This window comes from Meriones unguiculatus, chromosome 3 (assembly GCF_030254825.1).
Source record: "Meriones unguiculatus strain TT.TT164.6M chromosome 3, Bangor_MerUng_6.1, whole genome shotgun sequence".
NCBI classification, from domain to species: domain Eukaryota; kingdom Metazoa; phylum Chordata; class Mammalia; order Rodentia; family Muridae; genus Meriones; species Meriones unguiculatus.
The window spans coordinates 89,499,351-89,525,631 of record NC_083351.1 but is presented as its reverse complement, the minus strand read 5'-3'; the positions used below and the strand labels follow the sequence as shown (position 1 = coordinate 89,525,631).

The 26,281-nt window shown below is 44.4% G+C and overlaps 1 protein-coding gene across 20 annotated transcripts in view; it reads right to left on the bottom strand.

Annotated features, from left to right (window-relative positions):
- The window catches only part of Aopep (aminopeptidase O (putative)), a 293,944-nt gene that overhangs the window by 13,591 nt on the left and 254,072 nt on the right, over positions 1-26,281 (bottom strand). For 16 of the 20 annotated variants that reach the window (XR_009590798.1, XR_009590796.1, XM_060380316.1 and 13 more), the window contains one exon: positions 8,751-8,867. Coding sequence is in view for 12 of the 20 variants with exons in the window: in XM_060380316.1 (XP_060236299.1) it covers positions 8,751-8,867 (117 nt within the window). In the remaining 8 variants the exon portion in view is untranslated. Of the gene's footprint in view, positions 1-8,685; positions 8,868-21,423; positions 21,604-26,281 lie in introns of those variants that run through there. The other 4 variants (XR_009590800.1, XR_009590797.1, XR_009590802.1 and 1 more) reach the window with 4 other exon arrangements.

Here is a 26,281-nt window from a genome sequence, read left to right as displayed (position 1 = left end):
CACTCAGCAGTGACACCTTTCAAAGTGGTTCTGAATTCAGGTGGGAACAGCACCACTCATCCTCCTCCTCCAACAAAAGAGGCAGAAACAGTGACCAAGCAGGCACAGGCCTGCTTTCGGAGGCCCCAGTGTAGTCACCCAGAGCTGTAAGCACAGTGAGGACTGAGCAGAAAGCCTCTGCTCTAAGCCAGGCTCACCCTGATGTTTCAACCCTTGTGCACTTCTTTTAGCAGCTAACTCTCAGCCCATGACTCCCTCAAAAATAATCTCTCTGAAGAAAAGGACCAGCACATGCTCTCTGGGCTCAGGTTTTTGTTCATGTCTACCCATTTAATAAAGACTTGACTAGCCAGTGTGCTGGAATAATTTACAGTTAGAAGTCTCCGGTTCCAGGAACAGAGAACATTAAAATCTCGACTTCTACTTTTCTTTTTCTTTTTTTTTTTTGGGTTATCTTAAAAAAAATTTCACTGAGCATGGTGACACATGCTTGTAATGTCAGCACTCAGGAGGCAGAGGCAGGAGAATCTTTCTGAGTTCGAGGCCAGCCTAGTCTACAGGGGGAGTCCAGAGAAACGGTGTCTTAAAAAACCAAAAATAAATAAATAAGCAAATTAGCAAATAAATAAATAATATCCCTTTATCACAGAAAAGATGAGACTGTTGCTACCCTTCCAAAGAAAGCTTCTGTGGACACTGACTCAAGTAACAAGAAAGAAAACTATGAAAGAAATTCTTTAACTCTTTCTTCTTTTTTCTTTTCTTTCTTTCTTTGTGTGTGTGTGTGTGTGTGTGTGTGTGTGTGCATGTTTGTAGCCTGGGTTGTCCTGGATTTGATTTGTAGACCATGCTGGTCTTGAACTCACAGAGATCCACCTGCCTCCACCTCCCTGAGTGCTGGGATTAAAGCTGTGAGCCACCATGCCTAGCTATACTCAAGAATTATAAGCACTACTTTTCTGACTTGGAAGGATGTGAGAAGACAGCAAAGGAAGGGAATGCAGACACAGCAAGAGAGGCAGGCTCAGGATGCTCTTTTCCATGTCAGAAGAGGTAGGGCTATAGACAGGCCTGTCCATCTACTCTAGCTCACAAGCACTTCCCTGGCTTTTCATACAGAAGATGAAAAGCTCCATGCTAAGGCTTGGACTCTGAAGCATGTGGCTCCCTCTGTACCATAGAGGTGTATGTCCACTGCTCTGAACACTATGTATCTGCGAGTTGCCAAGAGGAAGAGGCAATAGTCAAGTTGTCCCCAGGAATTTCTCTGTGAGATGCATACCAGGCTGGCCTTGAATTCCAAGGCCTCTGCCTCCCAGGTATTGGAATTAAAGACTGGTGCCACCACACCTAACCTTAACTTCTACCTTGGATACCAGTTCCCTTACTGCCATTTCATGTTCTACATTAGTTTCCTGTTTATATTCAATCTGAAAACCTGCCTCAAGAGTTTCCTGTCGGGCTAGAGAGATGGCTGAGAGGTTAAGAGCACTGGTGGCTCTTCCAGAGGTCCTGAGTTCAAATCCCAGCAAGTACATGGTGGCTCATAACCATCTATAGTAAGATCTGGTGCCCTCTTCTAGCCTGCAGGTATACATGCAGACAAAACACTGTATAAATAATATATAAATATATCTCTTTTAAAAAAGTTTCCTGTCACAAGTGATGCATTCTGACAACACTGGATGGTGACTGATGAGGTAGTTGTCTTAGCAATGAGGCCCTGTATCACTGATACCCAGGGCAGCCAGCATGGGTCTCCAGCAACTGTGGGGAGGCAGCTGGTACACTGGCATTATTTTAACTTGTAGGCCTTGACCTCCCAGGACAGGGCCACGGGTACCAAAGATTTGCTACAGAGCTTGTACACAGACTGCCTCAAACCCAGGAGTGCATTGCAGAGGCACACCCAGCCTCAGTAAGGTCAGCTTCTGACTATTCTTGCTCCTTAAGCTCTGCTGGGGGCAAGGAGGACCAGAGCCACTGGCTGAGACTAGGCAGGCTCCCTAACACAGCCAGTAAGGTGGAGAAGGGTCTATGGAAGACTGCATGCTTCTCCACCGGCAGTCAACACGGAAGTGCAACAGATGCTGTGTCTCACAACTCTGGCTCACTGCTCAGTACCAGTCTGCTGCCACCGTCATTCGCAGGTCTTTCTTTCCCTTCTCTCAGAAGAACCCACCTATCCCACGGCTACATTCTCTAAAGCTTTTGGGTGGGACAGAATGGGCTCCAGGTGGCTGTGTGCCATCTTTGTACTCCATATACTCTAGGCTATCACGAAGTGCTAGACAATTCATCGTGAGATTTTAAAAACTGCTTTTTCTGAACCTACTGCTATGTTAAAGAGTGCCCCGGTTTCTTCATAGGGACTTTGCCCCTCAGGAAATAGCAGTATCTGCAGACATTTGGAGTCCTACAATGGGAGAAAGCAAGCCTCATGTACAGGGGAGCCATGGCTGCTAACTACCCACCACACAAGGAACAGTGAAGTATTAGAGAGTGGGGGTTGAGGAACCTTCATTTGCAGTATCCCCACCTCATCCCCACTCTATCTCCAGCCTCACCCCATCCCTATCCCCATACCAGGAGCAAAACACACACCAACCAACCCAAAGACCAGGAATCCTGTGACCATAAGTAAAAGGGATTTCACAAGCAGGAAGACAACATATACAAGTAGCTGAGCTTTCCCTCTCTCTCCCTTAGTTCATGTAGAAAAAACAAAACAAAACAACAACAACAACAAAACAGAAATAAAGACAGCATGAACTCTTATCAGCTAAGAGCCAGCCTGCCCAAGAACAGAAACCACATTTAACCAATGGTATGCTCAGCTGGGTTATTGCCTAGCTCAGTGGCTGAGCATGTGGCTAGTATACACAAAGCCCTGGATTTCACCCCTGGCACGACGGCCCAGAAAACCACCCTAGAACAGAACCAAGGCTGTTCCCATCTTCTTAGTAGTCTTACACTTTTCCTAATCTTACTTTGTTAATAATTCCACTAACCAAGTATTTATAGATTCATTTTAATCCCCCCAGAAAAATCAAGGCTCAGGAACCTCTCTTAAGTCCCCAAGAAGGAGTCTAGAGAGCTGGTGATACTATCATACCATTCTAGAGTGTGGATTTCCAACTGAGGGCTCCAATCTGCTAGCACATCCTGACAAGAGCCTACTCAGACAGCACACAGTTTCCAAGGAAAACAAAATCAGATATAAAACCCCCGAGCAAAGATTTCATCACGTCTCCAGCTGGCAGTGGTCAGAAACACACCCGCGCCCCTCAATGCTGGATGTACCTTTGAGATAATGCTGTGCTGATGAGGAAAGTGGAGCCAGGAGATGGCAAACACGTGCCACCACCTGGCCGTGGCTCTGTGACCCAAATGCAGCCCACTGCAAAGTCCATGTCTTGACCTGGGTGCTTAGAAATCAAGAACCAGGTGTACTTCAGGGATGGGCACACACGGCCATTATGGGTTCTTGCTCTTTTATTTTGAGACAGTGTCTATGTAAACCAGGCTGGCCTCAAACTCACTTGAGATCTATCTGTGTCTGCTTCCTGAGTGCTGGAATAAAAGTGTGCTGCTCTACCCAGCTCTTATTCCTGTTTCATCCTGGTGACTCTCTGCTTTCTTTTGGTAGTCTGAGACTGGGTCTTACTATGTAGCCCAAGCTGGCTGGGAACCTGTCCTGATGTTCTAGCCCCTGGGGCTGATGATGTGTCACCAGACAGAGAAAGAAGAAGAAAGAAGAAAGGAGGAGGAGGAAGAGGAAGAAGAAGAAGGGTGGAAAGAAGAAGAAGGGAGGAAGGAGGAAGGAAGAGGAAGAGAAAAGGAACTCACTATTTTAAAGGGATCACAAGCATTTTTATAATCACTTTTAAAAATTTGTGGGTTTTTTTGTACTTTTTAAATAGTTTATCACATGTAATCTTCAGTAAAGGAGTTGAAAAATTTAATATGTGAGTCGAGTCAAAGGGTGACAGTATCACACTTGTGCGTGCTACTCTACTTCTCTGCCTCTGAACCACATTGTCAATTTGATGGTCTTTATTTTCAATTCATTCTTTTTTTATTTTAATTTTTATTTTTAATTACACTTTTTTTTTTTTTTTTACTTTGTGTCCCCCCTCTAGTTCCCTCCCTCCTCCCCTTTCTCCATGCATGCCCCTCCCCAAGTCCACTGGTAGGGGAAGGTTTCTTTTTCTTCCTTCCAATCCTAGTCTGTAACGGTGGGATCTGGAAAGGATCATCCTGAGTGAGCTATCCCAGAAGCAGAAAGACACATACGGTATATACGCACTCATAGACATATAATATAGGATAATCCTACTACAATCTGTACACCTAAAGAAACTAATCAAGGAGGAGGACTCTGGCTAAAATGCTCAATCCCCGTTTCGAAAGGCAAATAGGATGGACATCAGAAGAAGAAGAAGAAAACAGGAAACAAGTTAGGAGCCTCCCACAGACTCCCACAGTCTCTGAAAGGCTCTGCCCTGCAGACTATCAAAGCAGATGTTGAGACTTATGACCAAACTTTGGGCAGAATGCAGGGAATCTTATGAAAGAAATGGGAAATAGTAAGATCTGGAGAGGACAGGAGGTCCACAAGGAGAGCAACAGAAGCAAAAAATCTGAACACAGGGGTCTTTCCAGAGACTCATACTCCAACCAAGTACCATGCATGGAGATAACCTAGAACCCCTGCACAGATGTAGCCCATGGCAGTTCAGTGTCCAAGTGGGTTCCATAGTAATGGGAACAGGGACTGCTTCTGACATGAACTGATTGGCCTGCTCTTTGATCACCTCTCCCTGAGGGGGGAGCAGCCTTACCTGGCCACAGAGGAAGACAATGCAATGCAGCCACTCCTGATGAGACCTAAAAAATTTGTTTTTTAAAAATGTGTGTGTTTGCCTAAGTATATAAGCATACTATGTGTGTGTGAGTGGCTGGGTTTATGCGTGCTTACTACATTTGTGCCAGAACCTGGTAAAGGAAGTGGACAGACTGGCATAACAGATGGTTATGAGCCACCTGAGATCAGCTAATTTCAATAATTGACTGTGTCAAATGTCCGGGATTGAAATGTGCACAGGTGAACTACACAAACTGACTGTGTTTAGTGAATTTTGTTGTGGTTGCTGGGATCTGAGCTCAGGTCCTTTGCAAGAGCACCATCTGATTTTAACCACTGAGCCATCTCTCTGGTCCCTAAATCACATGTTTACTTTCCGTGTATATATGAAGCATATGTATCGCAGTACACACTGGAGTCCAGAGGACAGTGTTTTCTACCTTCTGTCATGTCGATCCAAGGGACTGAATTCAAGGCTTTAGGCTTGGTGGTAGGCACACTGACTTGCTGAGCTATCTTACCAACCCTTAAGAGGGATTTTATATAAGGATTTTGTTCCAAAATCAACTATCCAGTACATATTTAAACTTTCCTAGCTCTTTGTCTGAGCATCTCACCCAGGAATCCACACAAGTGTTTCTATGGACTAAGTTTCCCGTGAACTTGTTTTCATTCCTGGCTGAAGGAAGCCAGACCCAGGGCTGATAGCTCCAACCCTGTGTGTAAAGGTGCCCAACTCCTAGGATTCTGTTACTTCTTAGGCCAAGGAACATCAAGGTGGCCCTTGATCAAGATGACAGATACAGGACGGCCCACAACAGTGAGAGAGAGAGAGAGAGAGAGAGAGAGAGAGAGAGTCATTCCATCACCTCCTGCCACAGTGGTACTTTAAGACCTTGTCCTGCAGTTGCACCACCCCTCACAGCAGTTTCTTAATGACAGAAAAAGGGGTGTAAAACCTGGAAGGAGTTCAGAGCTGACCCTTATAACCTCTGACACACAAATGCCCCAAAGCAACACTATTACCCTCGAGGTACAACACAGCAAGACGTCCTCACCAACAGAGTCAAGCGTGGAGAACAGGGCAAGGGCAGGAAGTAAGAGCAACTCAGGTCTCAGAGAAGAGGAGGAATGCGGATGCAAAGGCCATCCTGAGCTGTCTCCCTACTTTATGTGAAGCTGCAGCAGAGTTTCTTTTGGTCCAGACTCTTAGTTGCTGCACCGAGAGTACAGCTCAGCCAATGGCAGGGATGTGCACTGCATTTTGTCATGAGGGACGACTCGGCCAGCTGGAGCCACAAGGTAGCAGCTCTCTTCTCAACCTTGCCCATCCACACACGCTTTCAGTCAGAGGAACGGCAGGACAGTCTTTCAGCAGGTCTTGGAAACACCCTCCCTATAATCATGGATTGTTCCAGCCTTTCTGTATTAAACCCCTCATTCAACACCAGACCCAGAGCTTGCACAGTGACTTGCACAGAACACTGAAGGCCTACCTAACTTACCTTGCCTCTCTTCATGGGAGGCACATACCTGCCACAGAGGTCTGTTTGGCCATCTTTCCAGTGACTCCTACTTTGTATTTGAGATCCCTGGCAACTCAGTGGGACTCCCTTGACTGCTCAGTCACAGGGCAATAGTGAGAACCAAGTCGGAAACCTCAAGAAATAACCAAGTTAACAACTTTTTTCCCCAGGAGTGTCACTCAAATAAAAGTAGCTGATGGTTTAGCTCCTGCTACCTAGTCAACAGAATTCAAACTTAAATTATGATGTTTCTAGAAAGCCTGGTTGATGAAAATCTTGTTGCTTCTGTGAGTCAGAGTGACATTTCACAGGAACTTCAGTAGATGAGAAGCCACCAGCGTAAGTAGCTGCAGCTATAACTATGGTGCACTGGCACGAGGCTCCTGCTTAGCAGAAGTCCTGAGTGCAGGAGTCTAAATCCACAGGCCCAGCAAGAGCCACAACTGCAAAACGCTGTGAAAAGTGACCAGAAGCAGCAATGCCGAGAGTCCTGAGATTTGCTGATTATACCAAAATGAGATTTTAGGTTTATCACAGCTTTCCTTGGCTTACAGCAGCATTCATCCATGTATTCCCAAGTGTGGGTTGGTGTGTGTGTCTGTGTGCACGTCTGCATAAATCACAAAAAACATTTGCTGGCCACTATCCTGACACACTAAGTCTACACATCTTTCTGGTCTTGTGTAGTCACCTCCTTTTGTCTTTTTGCTCAGTGTTGTTTCCTCTGAGGGGCTTTTCTTAAATAGATACTTGGCCTAGAGATATTTGCCTATGTATCTTTACCCTGTATCATCCCTTGATAGCTCTTGGCTGAAGCCACTTTGTTCACTCAGTGAGCTGTCCAAGAAACACCAGCTTCCTAAGGGAGAGCCTGAACTGTGTGCACCATTTCTTTCTCAGTGTGTAGACGGTAAATGTGAATGCTACAGTCAGATCCTGTCTGTGTAAAGGTAGCCACAGTATATGACGTGCACCTGGTTACCAAGGATCACAGAATCAAATTGTCCTCTTTGGGCAGTAAGATATGGTTTCTGTATATACAAAAAAGGGAGACACTTCCTTCTCAAAGGGTTAAGACATGATACACAGTAACTGTATTAGGCTCTAAGGTAAGACAGGATGTGTTACATGCCAACACAGGAGGAAGGAAAACTGGCTTCTGGGCATCAAGGGACAGGTGTTCGGTGCCTGCTCTGACCCCCCCGCCCCAGGCTTGCAGGAGTCTTGACTCCAGTGTAATTCAACACTGTCAAAACACAATTCTCTACCTATAAATAGAAAGGTCTTTGAAATACTAATTAAAAATAAGTCTGGCATTTTGTAGTCTTGGATAAACAAAAGGGGTAAGAGCAGAAACAGAACAGTTGGGCATTTGATCTATACATAGGTGGTAAAGGCTGCCACTGTTTCCCCACAGATTTCTGTCAATTACTCCTAAATCTGTGGACTTGAAAACTGTGCAACAAAGACCACCCTCCCAGTGAGCTACTGAGGAACTGTTTGTCAGTGTAACCACTTCACAGGCTCTGAAAGTCACTATAACATTTCATATAAGCCAACATGTGTAAAACAGAAGTCCAAAGAGACAATGAAATGAATAGCAAGAGCCTGAAAACACCATTGGTCTCATGTGTGTCCCACGCCTGTGTCCGCCCTGCTCAGCTGGGCTAGGCTGCAGGGGTCCGGCAGCCCCGGTGCTGGTGGCTGCTGGGCTCGAGTGTGCGGGAAGCTCAGTCAGGGTTTCTCATTTCAGAACTCTATGTCAAAGACCATCTCTCTCAACTTTTGTCATTTTCTTACGATGATTAAATACATTAAATATTTATGATTTTGTATTTCTCAAACCTGGAACCCATCTAGCATCTGAACTGCGTTCCGAATAAGCTAAAAATATATTAAGGCTCACATATATTAAGGCTTTACCACAGGCATCCAATTTTACTTTTTAAACCATGGCTGCTAGATTCGTTTTTCATTTCCTTTACACATGGCTTCTTTCTCGTGCTGGCTGAACGCAGCCAAGCTGCTCCCACACATCTGAACTGAGTTTCCTTAATGAGCAAGGGAAAGGCGCCACCGCCAGAGCACAAGATGACCCACCCCATAGTGCAAGCTTTCAGGAAACTTACATCTGTTTTTATAATTTACATAGGAGGAGGAAAAACTTAGGCCTCCAACCATTTCAAGACTGCTGGGGAGGGGCAGGAGCTGCTCACTTGCTGCTGGAAGCTCGGCCCTTGACTCTTAACATGCAGGCACAAGGCATCATGCTAAGGCCAGCAGCAGACTCACAGGCTGGGGTTGCAGTGGGCTCATCACCTTCCTATCGCCAGGGGCCTCAGTTTCACTTGTGTTACCTCTGCATCCTGCTCTTGGAGGCGGTACGTCTGCTGGAGACAATGCAGTGTAGGGGGGCTCAGGGTCGTCTGCTCCAAGAGACAATCCAAAAGCAAGACGAGCTGGTCTGCAGAAAGCTGAAGACAAAAGAAACAACCTTTGAAATGTCACTTAGACACCAAGAAGTTAAAACCAAGGTTCTGAGCAGGGGCGGCAAAGCCAGGGTCACCCAGGTACTCTCACATGCCTGAAAAACGGCGAGACCATGTGCTGACCTTCCTCATACAGCAGGGTTTACGCTGTCTGCAGCCCCAAATGTATATATCCTGGAAGTCTGGTAAAACCATTTTCCATGGTTATGCTGGGTGCTTACAGAAGATCAAAATGGCACCTGTCTTAATCGAATGTCACAATAGCTCAAAATGGCCTTGCCTTTATGGCACGCATATTCCCAAAAATGTTTCTGGCTGGACAAGGACTCAAGAGGGTATCCAACTTTTGGCACATTCACAAGAGTTTACCAGAAGTAGATAGTAAGCCTGCAAGGCCCCTACCTGCTGAGCCCTGAAAAATAAATGCAATGTACCCACTGCCTCCTCTCACAGCCCCTCCTCTTCATGAGGGGTCTCTTTCTGACTTGTGAGTTTAAGACACTGTAACACACTTTACAGGCTGCAGACAAAAGCACAGCAATCAGCACACCTAAGCACACCACATGCAGTCCCTCTCACTCATCCCTCACTCTTCACACCAAACCTGGTTTGGAATAGCTAAGGGCAACAGGAGGGAGACGGTGATAAAAACACATAAAAACAGTCTGTATGTGATAAAAACACAAAGCAAAGTACCTGGGAACAAACCCCTGTAGGCCTTGCTGGGAGCCACTCCCCCATCCCCACTCTCCCTCACCCCCCAACTCCACTCCAGGCTGGGCCACCTCTCCAGCAGCAGCTTGGAGAGAAACCTTGAAATACACGGGTACTGAATGAAAGAGGTTCATACTAAAATCAGAGCTTTACAATCATTTACACAAATTCCGAATTGTCTACACAGGGCACCCCTCCAGCCTTGGTTATACTAATAATCCTTCTAAGCAAACTGAACTTCTAGAGGCTGACACTAGGTCAAGGGAGGGTTCTTGCAAGCACCAGGATTTTAACTGCCAACTTTACTACTCAAAAGACATTAACTTTTCAGCTTCTCTCCTCTTGTCCTAAAATACATGTTTTCCCCAAAGGCTACACACTAGACACACTCCTGCAGTGTCTTCCCTTGTCCCCAACTAAGGCCCCTTTACCTCCGGCCACCCCGATGTTTCTCTTGGTTTTGTTGTGGCTAAAGTCACCATGCCCCTAAGCAGGGCTACCCTCCACAGTTCAGTCACTGAACACAACTCCAGTTTACAAGTGTGAGAACTGCTAACACGTGAGCCCAATCAGATCTACACCTGTGTGCTGTTTTCTTCCAAGCAGAAAGTTCACATCTGCACACAAACAGAATGAAAAGGATCATGGAAAGCTTTTGTTGTCTCAAGATTGACGCAATGGAAACATTTAGAACTAAGCCCCCTGACTTAAGACAGCTGAGATGGGAGGGAGGGAGGGAAGGAGGAGGACATATACACTCAAACCTTTAGGGCTGTTTCCTAAATTTATCTGGCTCTAATTAAAAGGTGGGAAGGGGTGAGGGTCCACACCCCTCAGAGGAATCCATCTGCCTTCATTCAGAAAGGTACAGACACCCTCATGCAAGAGCGGGCTTGTTCAGAGGCGGGCGGGACAGAAGACATTGCCATGCTCAACATTCCTCCCTAATGCTGGGAGATCTCTGCTAGTCTGGAGAAAGCACTGTCAGTAAACAACCTCTGGCCACCTGGCTCTCCGATTCATGGGAAAATGTAGTCTCCGAACAATAAAGTAGAGACAAATCAGTGGCCTAATGCTGTTTTCAGCAACATCACAAAAAAGGATTACAGACTTGGAAAGAGGATGTGTTAAAGCAAAACTATTTTAATGGCATGAACACCTCTTTGTAAATACACATTTGCTCCGTGTCCAGCCACCCTACAATAGAAGGGGAATAACACAAGATACATGCTCATAACATGACAGAAAGATCTCAAGTACTTGCAAATGTGCCGGAAGGCAGTGCTGGGCAGTGGGCTGTCCTGGCAGCTCGCATGACTAACCCACTCCCACCCACATAGAAATCAAATAAACTTTCACATAACTTTGGGGCTAACTGTGCTACCGTGGAGATACTGCAAGAGACACAGAAGTGTCGTCTGTACTGTGGTGCTCATCAGCCTCTACTGATGAGCATCAGGCTAGGGAAACCAACTGAAAATAGTATAAGATCTGGGACTGACAGCTATGCCCAGACTTCAGCTGCCAAAGGAAAAGAAACTTCTTTTCACAAACAGGGATCTATGATGTTATTATTTCCACATAGGAAATGCCTCAGTATTGTAAAAATGCATCTGTCTTGGAAATCCAAGACAAAATAAGACTATGAGATGCCTAAATCATATGGGTACTTGAAAAGAATGGCACAGGCCATAAAACTTACTCAACTAAACACAAGAAGCAAGATGCAACAGGAAGTCAGTCAAGTACAAATGCTATATGTTAAGGACTGTGGAAGTCTCTGTTCTTGCCATAAATACTGATGATTTCATAGTTGTTAATTATGAAGAAATGTACAAAGAAAAAAGTTAACGTCATTCTTTTTCCAAAGATTTAAAAATTGAGAAAAGTGGCGTAACTTTGAACAGTTTTAAAGTTTCTTGGAGAGCAAATGTGACATTTCCAACCGCCAACCCCAATGTCCAAGTACAAGCAGCACAAAGAAAACCAACCCTGGATCCTACCAGGAGCCCTAGTGCCTTTACAAGAGGAAGGGCTGGGAGTAGGTGGATGGGTGGAGGCAGGGATGGATGTAACTCAGAGCTCCCATAAGACAATCCACACAACCTTAGCACAATGCCATGCAGAAAAGCCAGCTTACCTCCCGGATCTGAAATGCCACAGGCAGGACAAGTCTCACCATGAAGCTTCCACAGGCACAAACGTCAGGACTGCAGCTGGCATGCCTTGAAGGCCAAGGGGAGCCCTTGAGCCCCTCCTTTGCAGCCCAGCTGGTGCACAGCAGCAGTGCTTGAGGAAGGAAGTCAGCACAGCTCCAGACAAAGTGAGCTTGAGACTAATGCAGCCACAGCCTGACAGTGGCGTGAGTTCTATTATTACCCCATTATCACTCTGGGATCTGAGCTGAAATGAAGCATGCTTCCTCCCTGGTGCCATTTCCTTTTATCCTGGCTGGAGACTAAAAGCGGATCAATGGGGGCAATAATGTATGATGTCACTTCCATTATAGCGACAGCCTCCCCTCTTATTTCAGTCTGTCTGGAACACACAGAAAGATCAATTCTTCCCAAAAATGGTTAAAAAATGCTTTGGGAGCATGCATCTTCCAGAAAAGCATTCTCTGCTATATTTGTCTATGTTACTTTGGCAGGAACTGTTTACACAGAACAAAACAGAAGAAATGGGGGAGGGAGAAAAATCTCAAATTCTCCTGTAGGCTGGAGACTTGCTGGCTGAAATTCAACCCCAACAGGGGCCAAGGCAGAATGTGCTAACCTTTGGAAGTCGGGGCAGAAGGTGAAGGGCGACCTCACAGGTATAAAACACCTTTCATTTTATAACACACTCCCAAACTGGAAATTTTCCTTGCCACCTTCTCCAGGAAACACAACTACCACCCTATAGGCCTGAAGGCCACCCACTCAGGTCCATGGGTGCTTGCTACAACTGAGGGACATGGGAGGAGCCTAGGAAGACAGACACTGCTCTGAGCCTTAAAATAAAACTCCATCGAGTGAATTTTCATTTGCAAAAGACTCTTGCCAACAGAGCAAAAGAAGGATATAATGGAGAAAGTTCAGAACAAGAGCAGGAACTTCTGTGTCCTCACAATCCAGAGATAAACAGAAACAGGAGCCAGGGGAAGCCATGGTCATCTCTGCCTGTCAGGGAAGGGCTTCCTTTCCGGTTAGGATGTACACCATCAACCGGCAAAGTAGATGTTCAGGGGTAATATCTGTAGGACCTTATGACAGAACTAAAGTGCCTGCCATGCATTAGAAACTTAAACAGAAACTGCTGCTGCTCCTGCTGCTGGAGAAAGCAGTGAAATGGTCCTCTGCATGGGTTTTTAAATGTGCTTTAATCACATTTTAAAGAACTGCCTAAACCCAAGACTAGAACAACAGGAAATCATGCCTGCATTATTTTGAGCATAAAAACAGAGATTGCTAGCAAATGAAAGTTATCAAATAATGAAGAGTGAAAATACTTTTTCTTCAAACTACAGAAATTAACCAACAGGCATAGACTCTCATAGTAGCTTCAGTTACTTTTGGTTATGAAATTACACTCATAGCCACACTTTGCAATGATCACTGCAACAGCGGCAAATGTTCACAGAATCCACAGTACTTGAAATCTGGGAAATTTTAAGAATAGCTTGAGCTGCTATGTGAATGTCTAATCACTGCTTGGTCACGGCAGTTCCAAACTGCTACACAAGAGGGAAGAACATGGGGGCTACCGGGAGCAGGCAGCAGCTGAAATAGTCCACGGCACAGAGAATCACCCTGTTTCCAAGTGGGACGGTCAGACTGTCATGTGCTAGTCTTTGAGCCTTTACTACAAGAATTACCCATGCTTCGTGCAAAGTATCATAGGACATATTCTGTGAACTACATGAAAGCAGACCATCCTGTCAGATGGATCCCACAACCATGTGTATACTAAAATATGCCATTGCATATTTTAGAAACTGAATCATCTAAATGCTCAAATTGAAATTTTCCAAAGATTTTACAAAACACATTTGAAGTTTTCGTGTCTGCCTGCCTGGAATCTGCCAGACCCATAGTGATGGGGAAAATACTCCCACCACTTCATGCTCCTGGGGAGAATCAACCAGAAGCCCCAGTACTCCAGGTCACCTTCCCCCTGCTGAAGGATTTCCAAAGAACAGCACTGAACTCCTGGTATTCATATTTTTCTACACAGAAATTTGCTGTTTACGTCAATCCTCTAACCTAAATCACCACAGTCTAGACGATGCCTGATGCATGAATCCTGAATTATTGTGTAAATTAATAAAATTGATCTTCTAATTTATAAGCAGTGATATCTTCACTCTAAATTCTTGCTAGCTACCAATTCATCTCAATCTAAAGCCCCGCATGTCATTGCCAAAACTTTTAACTGGTTCTGAGTTAAAATACAGCTTTATAGCTATAGAATGGAATATTATGTACCTATTACAGAGAATGGGATAGGGTCTGCTTCTGGATTTAGTAAGATGGTTAGAAATGTTACTAGTGGAGAGGAGAACTCAGTTATAGAATGTAGAAAATGGCTGATTTTGGGTAATACTACTTTCCTCTTTTTCTTTTTGAGACAGGCCCTCATGTAGCCCAGGCTAGCTTGAGACTTCCTACATAACAAAAGATATCAGTGATCTTCTGATGTTCCTACTTCTGCTTTGGGAGTTCTAGAATTCCAAGCATGTGCCACCATGCAAGGACTGTGTGTGTGTGTGTGTGTGTGTGTGTGTGTGTGTAGGAGGGTGCATGTGTATGCCTCGTGCGCATGGCTGTGCGTCTGTGCACACGCTAGGCAAGCACTCTACCCACTGAGCCACATTTCCACAACAAGTAAAACATTTCTAAAGACCTAGAAGGAAAGCCCCAGTCAAGTTTTAAGTGACCCACGTAAGACTCTGCCTCCCCCTCCTTTTGTCTGCCTATGCCTCAACCTGAAATATTTTCTTAAATCCTGTTGTAAATATGTCTTGATGAATTAATGGAGAGAATATATACTTTATGTACACTTTATGAAGTTCAGAGTGCACCTGTGAACGAAGTGCAGCTAAGGCAACCGGCAGCCAAGGGCAAAGGCTAGCCCAGCTACACACTGTCCCCTGTGGGTACACAGAGAAGTCTGCTGTATTCATGACCAGGAACACTGTTTGTTGGCTTCAGTACTCCACCACAGGCTGGTGACAACATTGTTAAATATTAAACTTTGCTTCTGTCCAAGGAGGTGTTTGCTGTGCAAGCCTGAAAACCGGAGCTCAATCCACAGATCCATACTGTGTGTGTGTGTACACAGACATGCGGACGCATGGACACACACACACACACACACACAATGATAAAAGAAAACACATTTAAAAACTGAAAGAATGTTAAGTCTTCCAAATGCTTGTAAATACACACAAAGCCCTGGATTTTATATTGGCATTTAAAGAAAGTTATCAAACACTGATTTTTTTTCCCACGAGAAAATACAGTTAACTATAAATTCACTCAATCCCACAAGTTTTTCTTATATTTCTCTAATTTCCCATATTACTATGTCAAAGTGAGAGAACCTGTGTGGTGTTATTACAATTGTGCTGCTTTTGCTAAATAACTAAGCAGACAACAGATCCTTCTTGGCGGAGTTTGTTTTTTGGCTAACTCTGCCTCTTGTAAAGGTGACAGAATTGCGGCATCAGATTCATGACCACAGAGCCATCAGCCTGGAAGGTGTGCTTCCCCTGAGCCAGTGCGAACACGCAGAACAGCCCACCTCCTACAGAAAGCACTGTCACAAAAGCTAGAATCCTCAAGTGTAGACAGGATAAAGCATACCCAAACACAACTCTAGTAATTTTTGTCATGAACTATGGAAATTTATAATAGAGTGAAACTACATTTGTTTCATGTGCCAGGTACTCGCAAATTTCATAGTCAAATGATTATTAAAATGAATTCAGTGTCCGACATGGCCAGGCCAGAGTAACAGGGTAACAATGTCTGCAAGAAGAGCCGTCAATAAACAATTTCATGGTGTGAGTGAATCTATTGAAAGCACATGTACATGCTGTAGGTAAAGGTTCAGAGCAGAAGATTTGCTCTAAAGTAGAACAAATTCAAAGAATTAAAATTCAAACGTCCTGACCTAAAAGGTTTTATCAGCACTGTACAGTGAGGGCTCCAATGTCTTCAGAGGCAGTAGACCAGGCAAGCTCACTGCAGTTGAGGATCTGCCAATGAGTAACCTGGGATGTATGAGGATTAAGGAGCCCAGGGCTCCAGGAGAGCTCCTTCCATTTGCTTGGCCTCCATGTTAAATTTGCTAACAAGGATTAAAATTCACAGTGTAAACAAAACAAAGCAACAAAGCGGCAAAAACATGTTAGAGCTAATAACAATAAGGGACAAGAAAGCAACAGAAGCTCAGGAAAGTCAGTACCTAGGGCAGGGCTCCTCAAACACTCAGGTGGGAGCACAATCATTTTGAAACAGTTTCTAAATTGAATTTCACTCTCACTGTTAATCTGAGGTCAGAAAAATGATGCTCCCTCACCTCTGGCTTTGGCCTTTCCTCCTCACAGAAGCAACTAAACAACATAAATACCTTTCTGGTCGGATTTTATTTTGTAATGTTCTTTTGTCTTTCCTACTGAATCTAAACTACCCACATGTCTACAATTTGCCATTTGGTTTCTGTTGTATACGCAATATACATATAGCCAACCACAACCACAGAGGAACAGCAGGGTGTTGGAAGAGGGGCCTGAATCTCACTACATGAATTATTGCTGGAAAAATAAAGAAATGAGGTTGTTATTTAGTAAAATGTATTCGGGTATCACTGTCCAGCTGCCACCCAGTGTGGCAGTCACTTTTCATAGTAATTTAAGGTGTATAAGGCAGGGGAGTCACACCTGACTCTATTTTTGTATACTCTGGGGTTCCAGTGTATACAATTTTATACCCTGGATTGACTCTGAAAAATTCATGCAAGGGAAAAAGAAATGAACAACTTCAGGGGGTAAAAGCAAAAAGGGAGCTATGGGTCTTCAGTCCGTGCATTTGTCTTTTACAAATCTAAAGGGTAGAGAGGCTGTACTGGGCCAGCACTGTTTGCAGATGTGCATCATATGGGTCAAGAACCTCACCAAGCCTCCCTATGCAAAGCCAAGCTCCTCACATAGGGATCAAACAAGCCATAAACAAGAACCAAAAAGTACAAAAGCCACCCCAATGCGGGACATACCCTGAGGCCTAGCAATGGCCCTGGGTGCTCAGGCCTGGGGTCTACTGTGAGCTCCAGGCTGGAGCAGGGCAGACATGGACTGCAAACACAGAGCCAGGGTTAGGAAAGCCAGGAAGCCTTTGTGCTGCCAAGCAATACACAATCCATATAAGGTAGGGGTCTAAAGTGGGTCCGAGGCCAGGCAAGTTCTTTCTCAGGAACTGGAATGAATGTGAGTGACCCCAAGACAGTTGCCACCTAAAATCTTAAGAGCTCCAAGTCACTGCTTAAAATGTCACAAAAATCAAGCTGTTCTGCTTCTGGCCACTTTATGTCTTATTTTGCATAGGTACAATGGGCCCATTTAGAAAAATCCAGACTTGTTTTGTTGGAGTATTAATGCATTCTAAGTGTTCTTATTGTTTAGTCTCTGGTTGAAAACACTGTTCAGAGACCTCTCTTCACCTTCAGATCTGTATAAATTACCTTGGAATCTACCAGTTCTTGATTTTTTTTTTTTTTTTTTTTAAAGAGGGAGAAATAAAGCTGGGTTTCCTTCTTAAAAGAAAATTTCTTACATAATTAGATTTTAAAAAGAGAAACTTTAAAACAAGCCTTCAGTCACTAAGGCACATATTCCCCTTTCTTACCATTTCCATCACTTTGTTGTTAACACACCAACAGAAACGGTCATTATTCCAAAGTCAAGCAGAACTCTAGTTTACACAACGCACTAATCAAAACACCACAGTGCACCCCTAAACGTGTGCAACTCTCAAGTGCCAAACAAGTAAAACTCAAAATAACCTGAAAAATACAAAACAAAAAACAAAAACAACAAAACCCCGGTGACTGCAGATTCCCCAAATTGAGGACACCCAGAAATCGTTCATCTCATAATCAACTCACTTTAACGCCACAAGCTGAGAAGCAATTCCCTGTTCATTTCAAACTTAGCTTCTTAACTCAGATCTTTGCGAGGAATAACCACGGCGAGGCAGAAATACAAGGAACACACTGTGCACGCCAGGGCAACCCAAACAATCGCCTTCAAAGTCAAGCGCGATTACGACCTCTTCTCCGATCTGGGTTCCCATCTGAGTAGAGCGAGAACCTGCAGTTGTCTAGAAACCGAAGTCAGCCTGTTGAACATTCCCCGGAGAACGCCGGAACCAGCCACTGTATCGCTGTTTTCCCGCTCAAGTGTCCTTCAAGCTTTCCCCACCGCAGGGCACGGCAGGGCGTCTGTCTGCTGATTTTTTTTTTTCCCCAGCCAGAAACTGTAATCCCGATGCCCTGGAACGCTCTCGGAGGAGAAACGCCCTCCTCGTGGGAGAACAAAGCAGCGCGCTCTGGGACAGACTGCGGGCCGGCAGGGAGCCGGGGCAGGTCGGGCGCTATGCTGTGCTCTCCTTACCTTGACCTGGGACCTGCACCTGTCACCACAGCATTAAGGGCGGCTCGCACCGCCCCGTCCACGCTAGCCAATCCACAAAGCCGCCCCTCCCTAACAGCCCCGCCCCCGCAATGCCACTAATTAGACGTTCGCCCCCACCCGGCACTTACACAAGAGGTAGGCTAGTCCCAACAGAGCCGGCAATTCAGACGGGAACAAAGGCGGGCTTAACATGGCATTTCCCCCCCAATTCACTTAAGTGGGGACCTCCTTACACGGGGCTTAACCTCTAGCAAACCTGAGTCCCAAAGACTTGAACACTTCCGTGAAGACCTTTCTAGCTACAACCGGCATGAAAAGAAAGAAAGAAAGAAAGAAAGAGAGAGAGAGAGAGAGAGAGAGAGAGAGAGAAAGAAAGGAAGAGAGAGAGAGAAAGAAAGAAAGAAAGAAAGAAAGAGAGAGAGAAAAAGAAAAAGAAAGAGAGAGAGAAAGAAAGAAAGAAAGAGAGAAAGAAAGAAAGAGAGAAAGAGAAAGAGAAAGAAAGAGAGAGAAAGAAAGAAAGAGAGAAAGAAAGAAAGAGAGAGAGAGAAAGAGAGAAAGAGAGAAAGAGAGAGAGAGAGAGAAAGAGAGAAAGAGAGAAAGAGAAAGAAAGAAAGAAAGAAAGAAAGAAAGAAAGAAAGAAAGAAAGAGAAAGAAAGAAAGAAAGAAAAAAACTGTTGAAAAAAATAGTCTGGTTTCTCCCACAGATCCACAGTTCCTGGGTCACCTGGGAGCAATGTGCAGGACTAGGAGGGAGGGTAGAGGAAGAATAAACTACCCAGCTGTTTTTCTGGTAAACAATCTGCATAATTGCTAATTAGGAGTGTTAGAAAAGAGGGAGAGGGACCGAGGGAGAGGGACGGAGAGCGGAAGAGTAGAGTGCTGACTCTAAATCGTAAGAACAGTACCTGAAAGAGCAGGGGAAAAGAAGGGGAAAGGATACACCAGAGTAAGCTTCTAGGGTTTGCCACCAACAACAACTCCACCACTGTCCTTAGTACTTCAAGCAGGATGCTGAAGTGGACATGTGAAGATCCAGCTCAAGCAAAACCAAAAACAAGCAGATCACATCTGGCAAAATCCCATTTACAATTCTAAGTATTAAAAGTTTTACTCCAGTTTTAGATGCTGAGTGGAATTTCAGGGACTAGGACCATAATAACCATGAAATATACTTAGAAAAATACGGCATCACAGGAAAACTGCCTACTGCATGCTACTTGTCAGTTTTGATTTGATCTATGTCATCTGCAACCATTTAGAACTGTCCCCAAGCTTACAGGGTAAGTTTGTGAGAAGCATTTTTATTTTCATTTTATTTTAAAATATCAGGCAATGAACTACTGCATGAAATAAAAGCTTGACCCTAAATAACCCCAGCACAAATAGAACATACAAGTCTTCCGATGTGACCTGACCTGCCCACAACAGACTTAAAAAAAAAAAAATTAACTAATTGTGGTTTCCATCTCATTTTAGGCTTTCACTAGGATATGTTCCAGCTTTTGATGAGGAGTCTAAGACTATGAAAAATTAATGCAGCATTTTATTTTCTTACAAAATACCATTTTTATTTAGGAGCTAAGACTGCTTTTCGGCTAAGCACAACTTAAAGTGTAAAAGAAGCAAGCAAACAAAACACAAGTAATTTCTAGGCTAAACAGTACAAAGAAATCGTTAAGACAAACGTAAACCGAAGCCATCGTATCTAACCCAGCTCAAAGCTTTAATACCCTAACCAGGAGCCTAGGAAATAAAAATACAGAAAGAACTCCCAAACACCTGTTCTGTAGACCAAATAAACATGGAGAACAACAGTCACAAAGACCAGCCCTTCAGAGGAAAACAGTCCTCCCAAACTCACTTTTTCCCAAGTTCCTCAGTCAAGATTTAGAAATTGAAGTCTTGCATAATTAATCTCCTTTTGTGAAAGACAATACTCTTTTTTAGTAAGGATGTTAACATTTTAAATAACAAAGATCATTAAAAATCTTAATTCCTCAAAATGGTTTTCAGCTTGAGAAAATAAGCAAGATAAATACATTACAAAGAGGCAAGGACAAGAAGCTCTCTTCACATAACTCAACAGAATATCCCAGTAAAGGCTGATTTTAAGCAGCCATGCACCAATGCTCTGCACTGGCTTTAAAAGCAAAAGCCTATTGGAGATTAAACTTTCACTGTCAATTACAGAGTACACTTTGGGTCCTTAAGGCAGTCTCTTAAGGCAGTGTTGTGCATCTCAGCAGACCCAGTACTATCTGTTCAAGCTATTTTTAAAATAACTTCCCCTTCTTTTGATGGAAGTCAAACCAGAGGCATTGGTCCATGCAACTTGGAAATGTTTTAAAAGAATGGGCCCAGGACCTCCCCCTTGCAGGTCAGGCTCTCTCTCTTCCCAGGCTACCTGCATTTGTCAGTCATCCTGTTTAAGCAGCTGCGGAGAGTGCAGGACAAAAACAGAAGCCAGTGGTCCTGTGAGAGCAGGACATGGTTGTGATATGGATCACCCAAAAGCAGGAACACCCCAAACAGAACCTTGGGGAGCAGGCCACCCAGCCCCCTTCCGGAACCTGCAGAGTCCTGCAGAGACTCAGACCACTGACCAGGGAAGCAGGGTCTGTGATACTCTCCAACCTTCCAGGGTCTTAGGTGCCTTTCTGCCTTTGAAGACCACAATGGCCCGCCTCACAAACCCACACTCATGGATATATGTGGGAGCACAGAGCACCTTTAAACCAGGTGCCTCCCCATTCTGTGCCTCCCTATGGGCTTTACCCACTGATGTTTTCCATAGCAGAACTCCAAGTCACTGAAGGAAAGGCCCTTAGCAGCCTTACACCTCAAGGCACACCTCTTGGCTCTCTGAGTTTTATCCTCATTTCAGTCTTCAGTCAGCAGGTCTTTTAAGTTCAACACCTAAGAACCATCTTCTGGCCACTTTGTCTGCTGGGATGTCCTGAGCTCTGGGAAACCTGGGGTGTCTCCTTGTGCTCTCACCCAGCACAGTGTCTTGAATTAATATAACGTGTCTCCTACTAGGATCAAGGTTTCCATCTTGGCCTATTAGCAGTTATTCTTAGCAACTAAATGATGAAAATATGAAAACAGTTCAACTTAAAAGAGAAATCAAAGATAATGCATTTAAAAACCTACCCCATCAATTTCGTAGCTGTTACAGGCCAATGTCATGTCTATCAGAGGTGCTTCCTGGGAATCTGGTGACAGCCTAACGGATGCAGCTCCACCAAGTGCACAAAGATTGCACCTCACAGCTCATACGCTACCCCACCGCCTGAGCAAACACTCTGTGGCTGGGACAATGTCACCCAAGGTCTGGAAAGAAAGAAGGTGGAGAAAAGGGAAGGCAAAGTTGCCTAATATATAAGCATACGTACACAGAGCTCACAGCCATGGAAAGGTACACAGATGGGTCCTTGAACACAGGCTTTTGTGTTTAAAAAATAGTAATTTAATGGAGTTTTTCCCAGAGAAATGCTAAAAATATATATTGTAAAAAACACAAGACAAACAATTACTCACAAGTCAATACAAATATAATTAGATTGTTCTTTTGAGTATGAAGGCCAACTTCCCATTACCAAAATTATAAAGTAGTTATATGTTATATGTCACTTAAGATTTCTCCCTACCGAGTAGCTAGATAGACATGTTAGGTTGCAAGACAGAAATCCCCACGTTTGTTAACAAGGCACAGGACTTTTTCTCCAATTAGTTTAGATTTGTGTGTGTACATACTTTACTTTTCCTGGCACAAAGTCCTTTCTAAAACTAGACACTGTCTGCCAACATTAGCTCTATAGATTTTACAATTCACTACCTTTTCTTTTCCATTGCATTTCTTTTCCATACATGTTTCTACTGTGGTGGGCAGGAAGATGACAACATGGAAATTCCTGAATCCTATGATTCTCAGGTGACATAATAAAGAGTCACTGTAGTCAGAGATGGAATTAAGACTGCACATCAGCTAATCTTGCTGATGAGAGCAGAGTGCACTTAACTGTCCAGGCTGTCCTGCAAGGGTCTTTATTAGCAAAATAAGATAGGGAGGAGAAAGAACCTGAGAGTGCAGATAGGCAGAGCTGGCTCTGAAGATGGAGGGAGGGGTAGAGGCCCTCAGAAGTCCCTGAAAGCTTCAAGAGGCAAGCAACTGGTTTCCCAACCCCAAACACACAGCAAGGAAGGCAGCCCCACCCATACCAACCTAGGGGGCTCACTTGGACTTCTGACTTCCTGATATTGTAACACTGTTTTAAGCGGCTCATTTTGTGGAACATTATTACAGCAGCCATAAGAAACTGATACATATAAATCCCTTTACTGCTAATACAACCTTAGCTCGGGCTTAACTCAGGAGAAAAAGGATAATGCAGATTGTCCTTCACTCCTAGCTGGCCCTGAATCCATCAGCTTCCTTCTATAAGGGAGGTATCTTACATGCATGGTACTTTATGGGTGATTTCAGACTCAACTGTAGCAGCTGAGACTTTTTGCTGGAGCAGAGGGGTGGGACAGAAGGAGGCCTGCTGCTCAATAGAACACCAAGGCCAGGCTCAGGGCGTTAACCTAACAGGCCAAACATGAAACAGAGCGCCACCGGCAACTGGGTCTTGATCAAATCTAAGAGTTAATCAGTAACATAACCCCACCACCTTTTTTCATGGCTTTAATTATTACAGCCAGTAAGAAATATTCAGGCGTCTCTGTTTAGTAATGTTTTATTTACCCCTAAAGGCTGAAGTCTTCATTAAATGCAGAAGAGTTGAGTTCAATTCAACACATATGGTGAGCTCAGAGCCTGTTGGTTGCCTTTTTAAGTGTCTCCCAGCAGTACTCCCACCCCCGGAGGCTCCAGATATATAGTACACAATCACCATTTAGCAACATCAAGATTTTATATATCACTACCTATTTTCTGAAGTTTCATATTTTAATAATTTCCCTCATGCTTTGTTTTGCCAGCAAAACTGCTGCTCTGGCTTCCAAACACACTGTGTACCTTAAACCTAGCTAAATTTGAGAGGAGCTCAAAACCTTTGGATTTAAACTGGACAAAGTGTTGGTGTAGTAACAGGAATGAGAAGAAGACCCAGTGTTTTCTTCAGTCCACATGGCTACAAGTTGATGCCCACCCTATGATGTCTTATGGTGTGCCAGCTCTGACATGGTGTTTGCCGATGCTTGTTTTGTGTCTCCTTTCCAAAAAGAAATGGGAATTTATAGGTAAGTGCTTCAGTACTTGAACTGCATGGTGGGTTGTATTTCTGTTGTTGTTTAGATTAGTATTCCAGCTCTGGCTGTCACTTATTACACCAGTCTGTGGGGCTGGAGCTAAGAAGACACTGGAGGACGAGAGGGAGGGTAAGCCAATGGGGAGAGGGAGCAGGACATGAGACCAGCAGTGTGAATGCACTGAGTTTACCCTTTAGGGGTAACTAAAACATTATAAACCTCCTTTGGACATAGGAGCCAATGTAAAGATGTCAGAAGCCTCATCCCTTAGGAGTTGCAGCAGGCTGAGAAGCTGTCATGGCTGGTCTGGACGGGCAAATGTTGGAAGCCAACATTTCAGATCCCTGAACTCTGTTGAAACACATGCAACATAATGTCTTCTTCCTCACAGGCCATACTTTTGATCTTTATTAGACAATCCTCAGTGGCCTAATGTTTCTAAGGAACAAGATTCCAATACTGCAGAGCAGCCTGGTGGACCCCAGGCAAACCTCTCATGACATTCTATTAAGTGTTTAGAATCCACAGATACACAACTACAGTTGATCCCTCTGACTACATCCACGGTGACCCTTCTCTCTATCCTAGAGCAGGTCAGTTCTCCACAGGAATTCCAGCAGTGCCTTGGTCTAACAAGGTCCTGCCCAGCCTGAAGTAAACTGGATCCCATAAGAAGTAGCCTCTGCGAAAATCATTTAGAAAAGATGAGCATCCAGAGAAGCTAGCAAACTTTACAATCTAAGTTTGCTGTTGGCAAATCCAAGAGGTCCAACAGCTAAGGATCTTGATGCAGGGCTACTTAAAGGAACAAGACAGAAAATGCTCCTTGGGCAGACACCTTCTCTGCAGAGTATACCCACACTGCAGATCGGTATCAGTCACTTTACAAGGGAGGCTGTTTACAGCTCTTCTGTGTTCACTTCCTAGAGTGCCCACCAGAGTTGGCAAATGGGCAGGTTGTGACAGGTAGTTTGCTATAGTTACCAAGAGTTATGCTGCGAAGTTCTTCATAAGCACTTTGTCACTTTATTCAGTTTTGGGTGTGTGCTTGTACTCAGATTTACAGTGAGTACAAACTGCCTAGAAACCAAAGCCCCAAATTCACAGCCTGCTGCAGTACACTAGAAAATAGCAGTCTCCCTACTACAGTGGTTGGAGGGGCGGCACTCCCATTCACCCCACTGTTCCTGTTTGATGCTATCTAGTTTTCAAGGGAGTCTGGTGACGCTGAAAAGAAACAAGAACCTTTCCCCATATTTCCTGCATGCACTTTACTCTTTAGGATATCCATGTTCTTTTTATGTGACTTTGTTGTGGCAGATACATGCTTGCACAGCAAACATCTATAGACAGACAGCTAGATGGAAGGTTTGACATAAGTAAGTCCCTCCCAAATTAGGCAGCTTTCATATATAATCTTGTGACACTTAAACACCTCTAAGGTGCTATTCTTGCTATTTCTCTAGCTCATGGGTATAATATGTCAGCGGGGACTCTGGCAGAGAGCTGGTTAGAATAAGCAAAGAGCAGCAACTGAAGTCAGTTTGTGAACCCTCAGGAATTATAGGAGGTTGCTCTGAGGGCATGGACCCCACTGCTTCAAGGTGTCCTTCCTAGGATGCCACAGCTTTTAAGCACGGCCTGTCCTTCCCAAGAAGAGCAGCAAGCTAGAAGTCAGTCTTGTTCATAGGTTTATTGTTCCACTCTGGGGAATGGGAACACTCCTCCCTAGCTCCTTTAGCAATCTCTTGGAAGAAGAGACTGTCCAGAACAGAAGAGGTCATGTCTACTCACAGAACTGGGAGTGGAGAGGAATTTATTGTCCCAGGGGGAAATGACAGCTAAGTTCCCTAGGTAATACCTGAACTCACTGAGTATGGCAGTGGTGCCTAATACCCTCTGCTGTATGCCATAATCTCCACTGTAGTTGAACACAGCAAGGGATCTTCTGATTTTCAGTTTTTTGAGAACAGCTTATCATCATCCATCAATGAACTCAGGTCAGCTTTCTAGTTAGACAAAGGATAACATTAGAGAGAAGAACCTTTAGGACATAAGATCAAGAGTATATAACAGAAAATATTCCATCTTAAAAATGTGACAAAGGCATTAGATGAAGCAAAAACAATTTCTCCTGCAGAGCAGTTACTTTAAACCATGCTGACAGCTGCAATCTAGGTCCTTTAAAAGAAAAGTCCCACAAAGGTTTTCTAATGCCCAGAGCCCCTTCTTAAGTCAAGGACATTATGCGTGGTATTCATACCCCAAGCAGCCCATGTGCTTTGAAAGGCTTCACGAGATGGTTGATAACCTAATTCCCCTGTGACAGTGGTGCTGCTCAAAAGTGGTACATTCAGAACTCACAGCCTGCTGACTTGGGGGAGAGCCAGACAGTGAAGGGACCTTAAGGCCAGCTCAGGGAAACTCAAGGGGGTCTCAGGACAGGTTCGTAGGTGGGCAAACTCAAATGGTTCTCAGTACCGCAGATCCCCAAGCACAGCTCTAAGCCTCGGAGTTGTGGCAGCACCTGCACCTCCATTTCTCAGCTGTACAAAGAGACATTTGGAACAAACCACCATTTTCTCTCCACGTTATAAAAGCCCTCAAACAAATCCAACCATTTTGCTGGATGAATGCAAAGCTGCACTTTCATCTCCTTCCCCTGACCCTGCCACCCGAAGTCAGGGCATCTCTGTGTAGCCTACTCACAGAAATCCTCCTGCCTCTGCCTCCCTGAGTGCTGGGATTACAGGCCTGC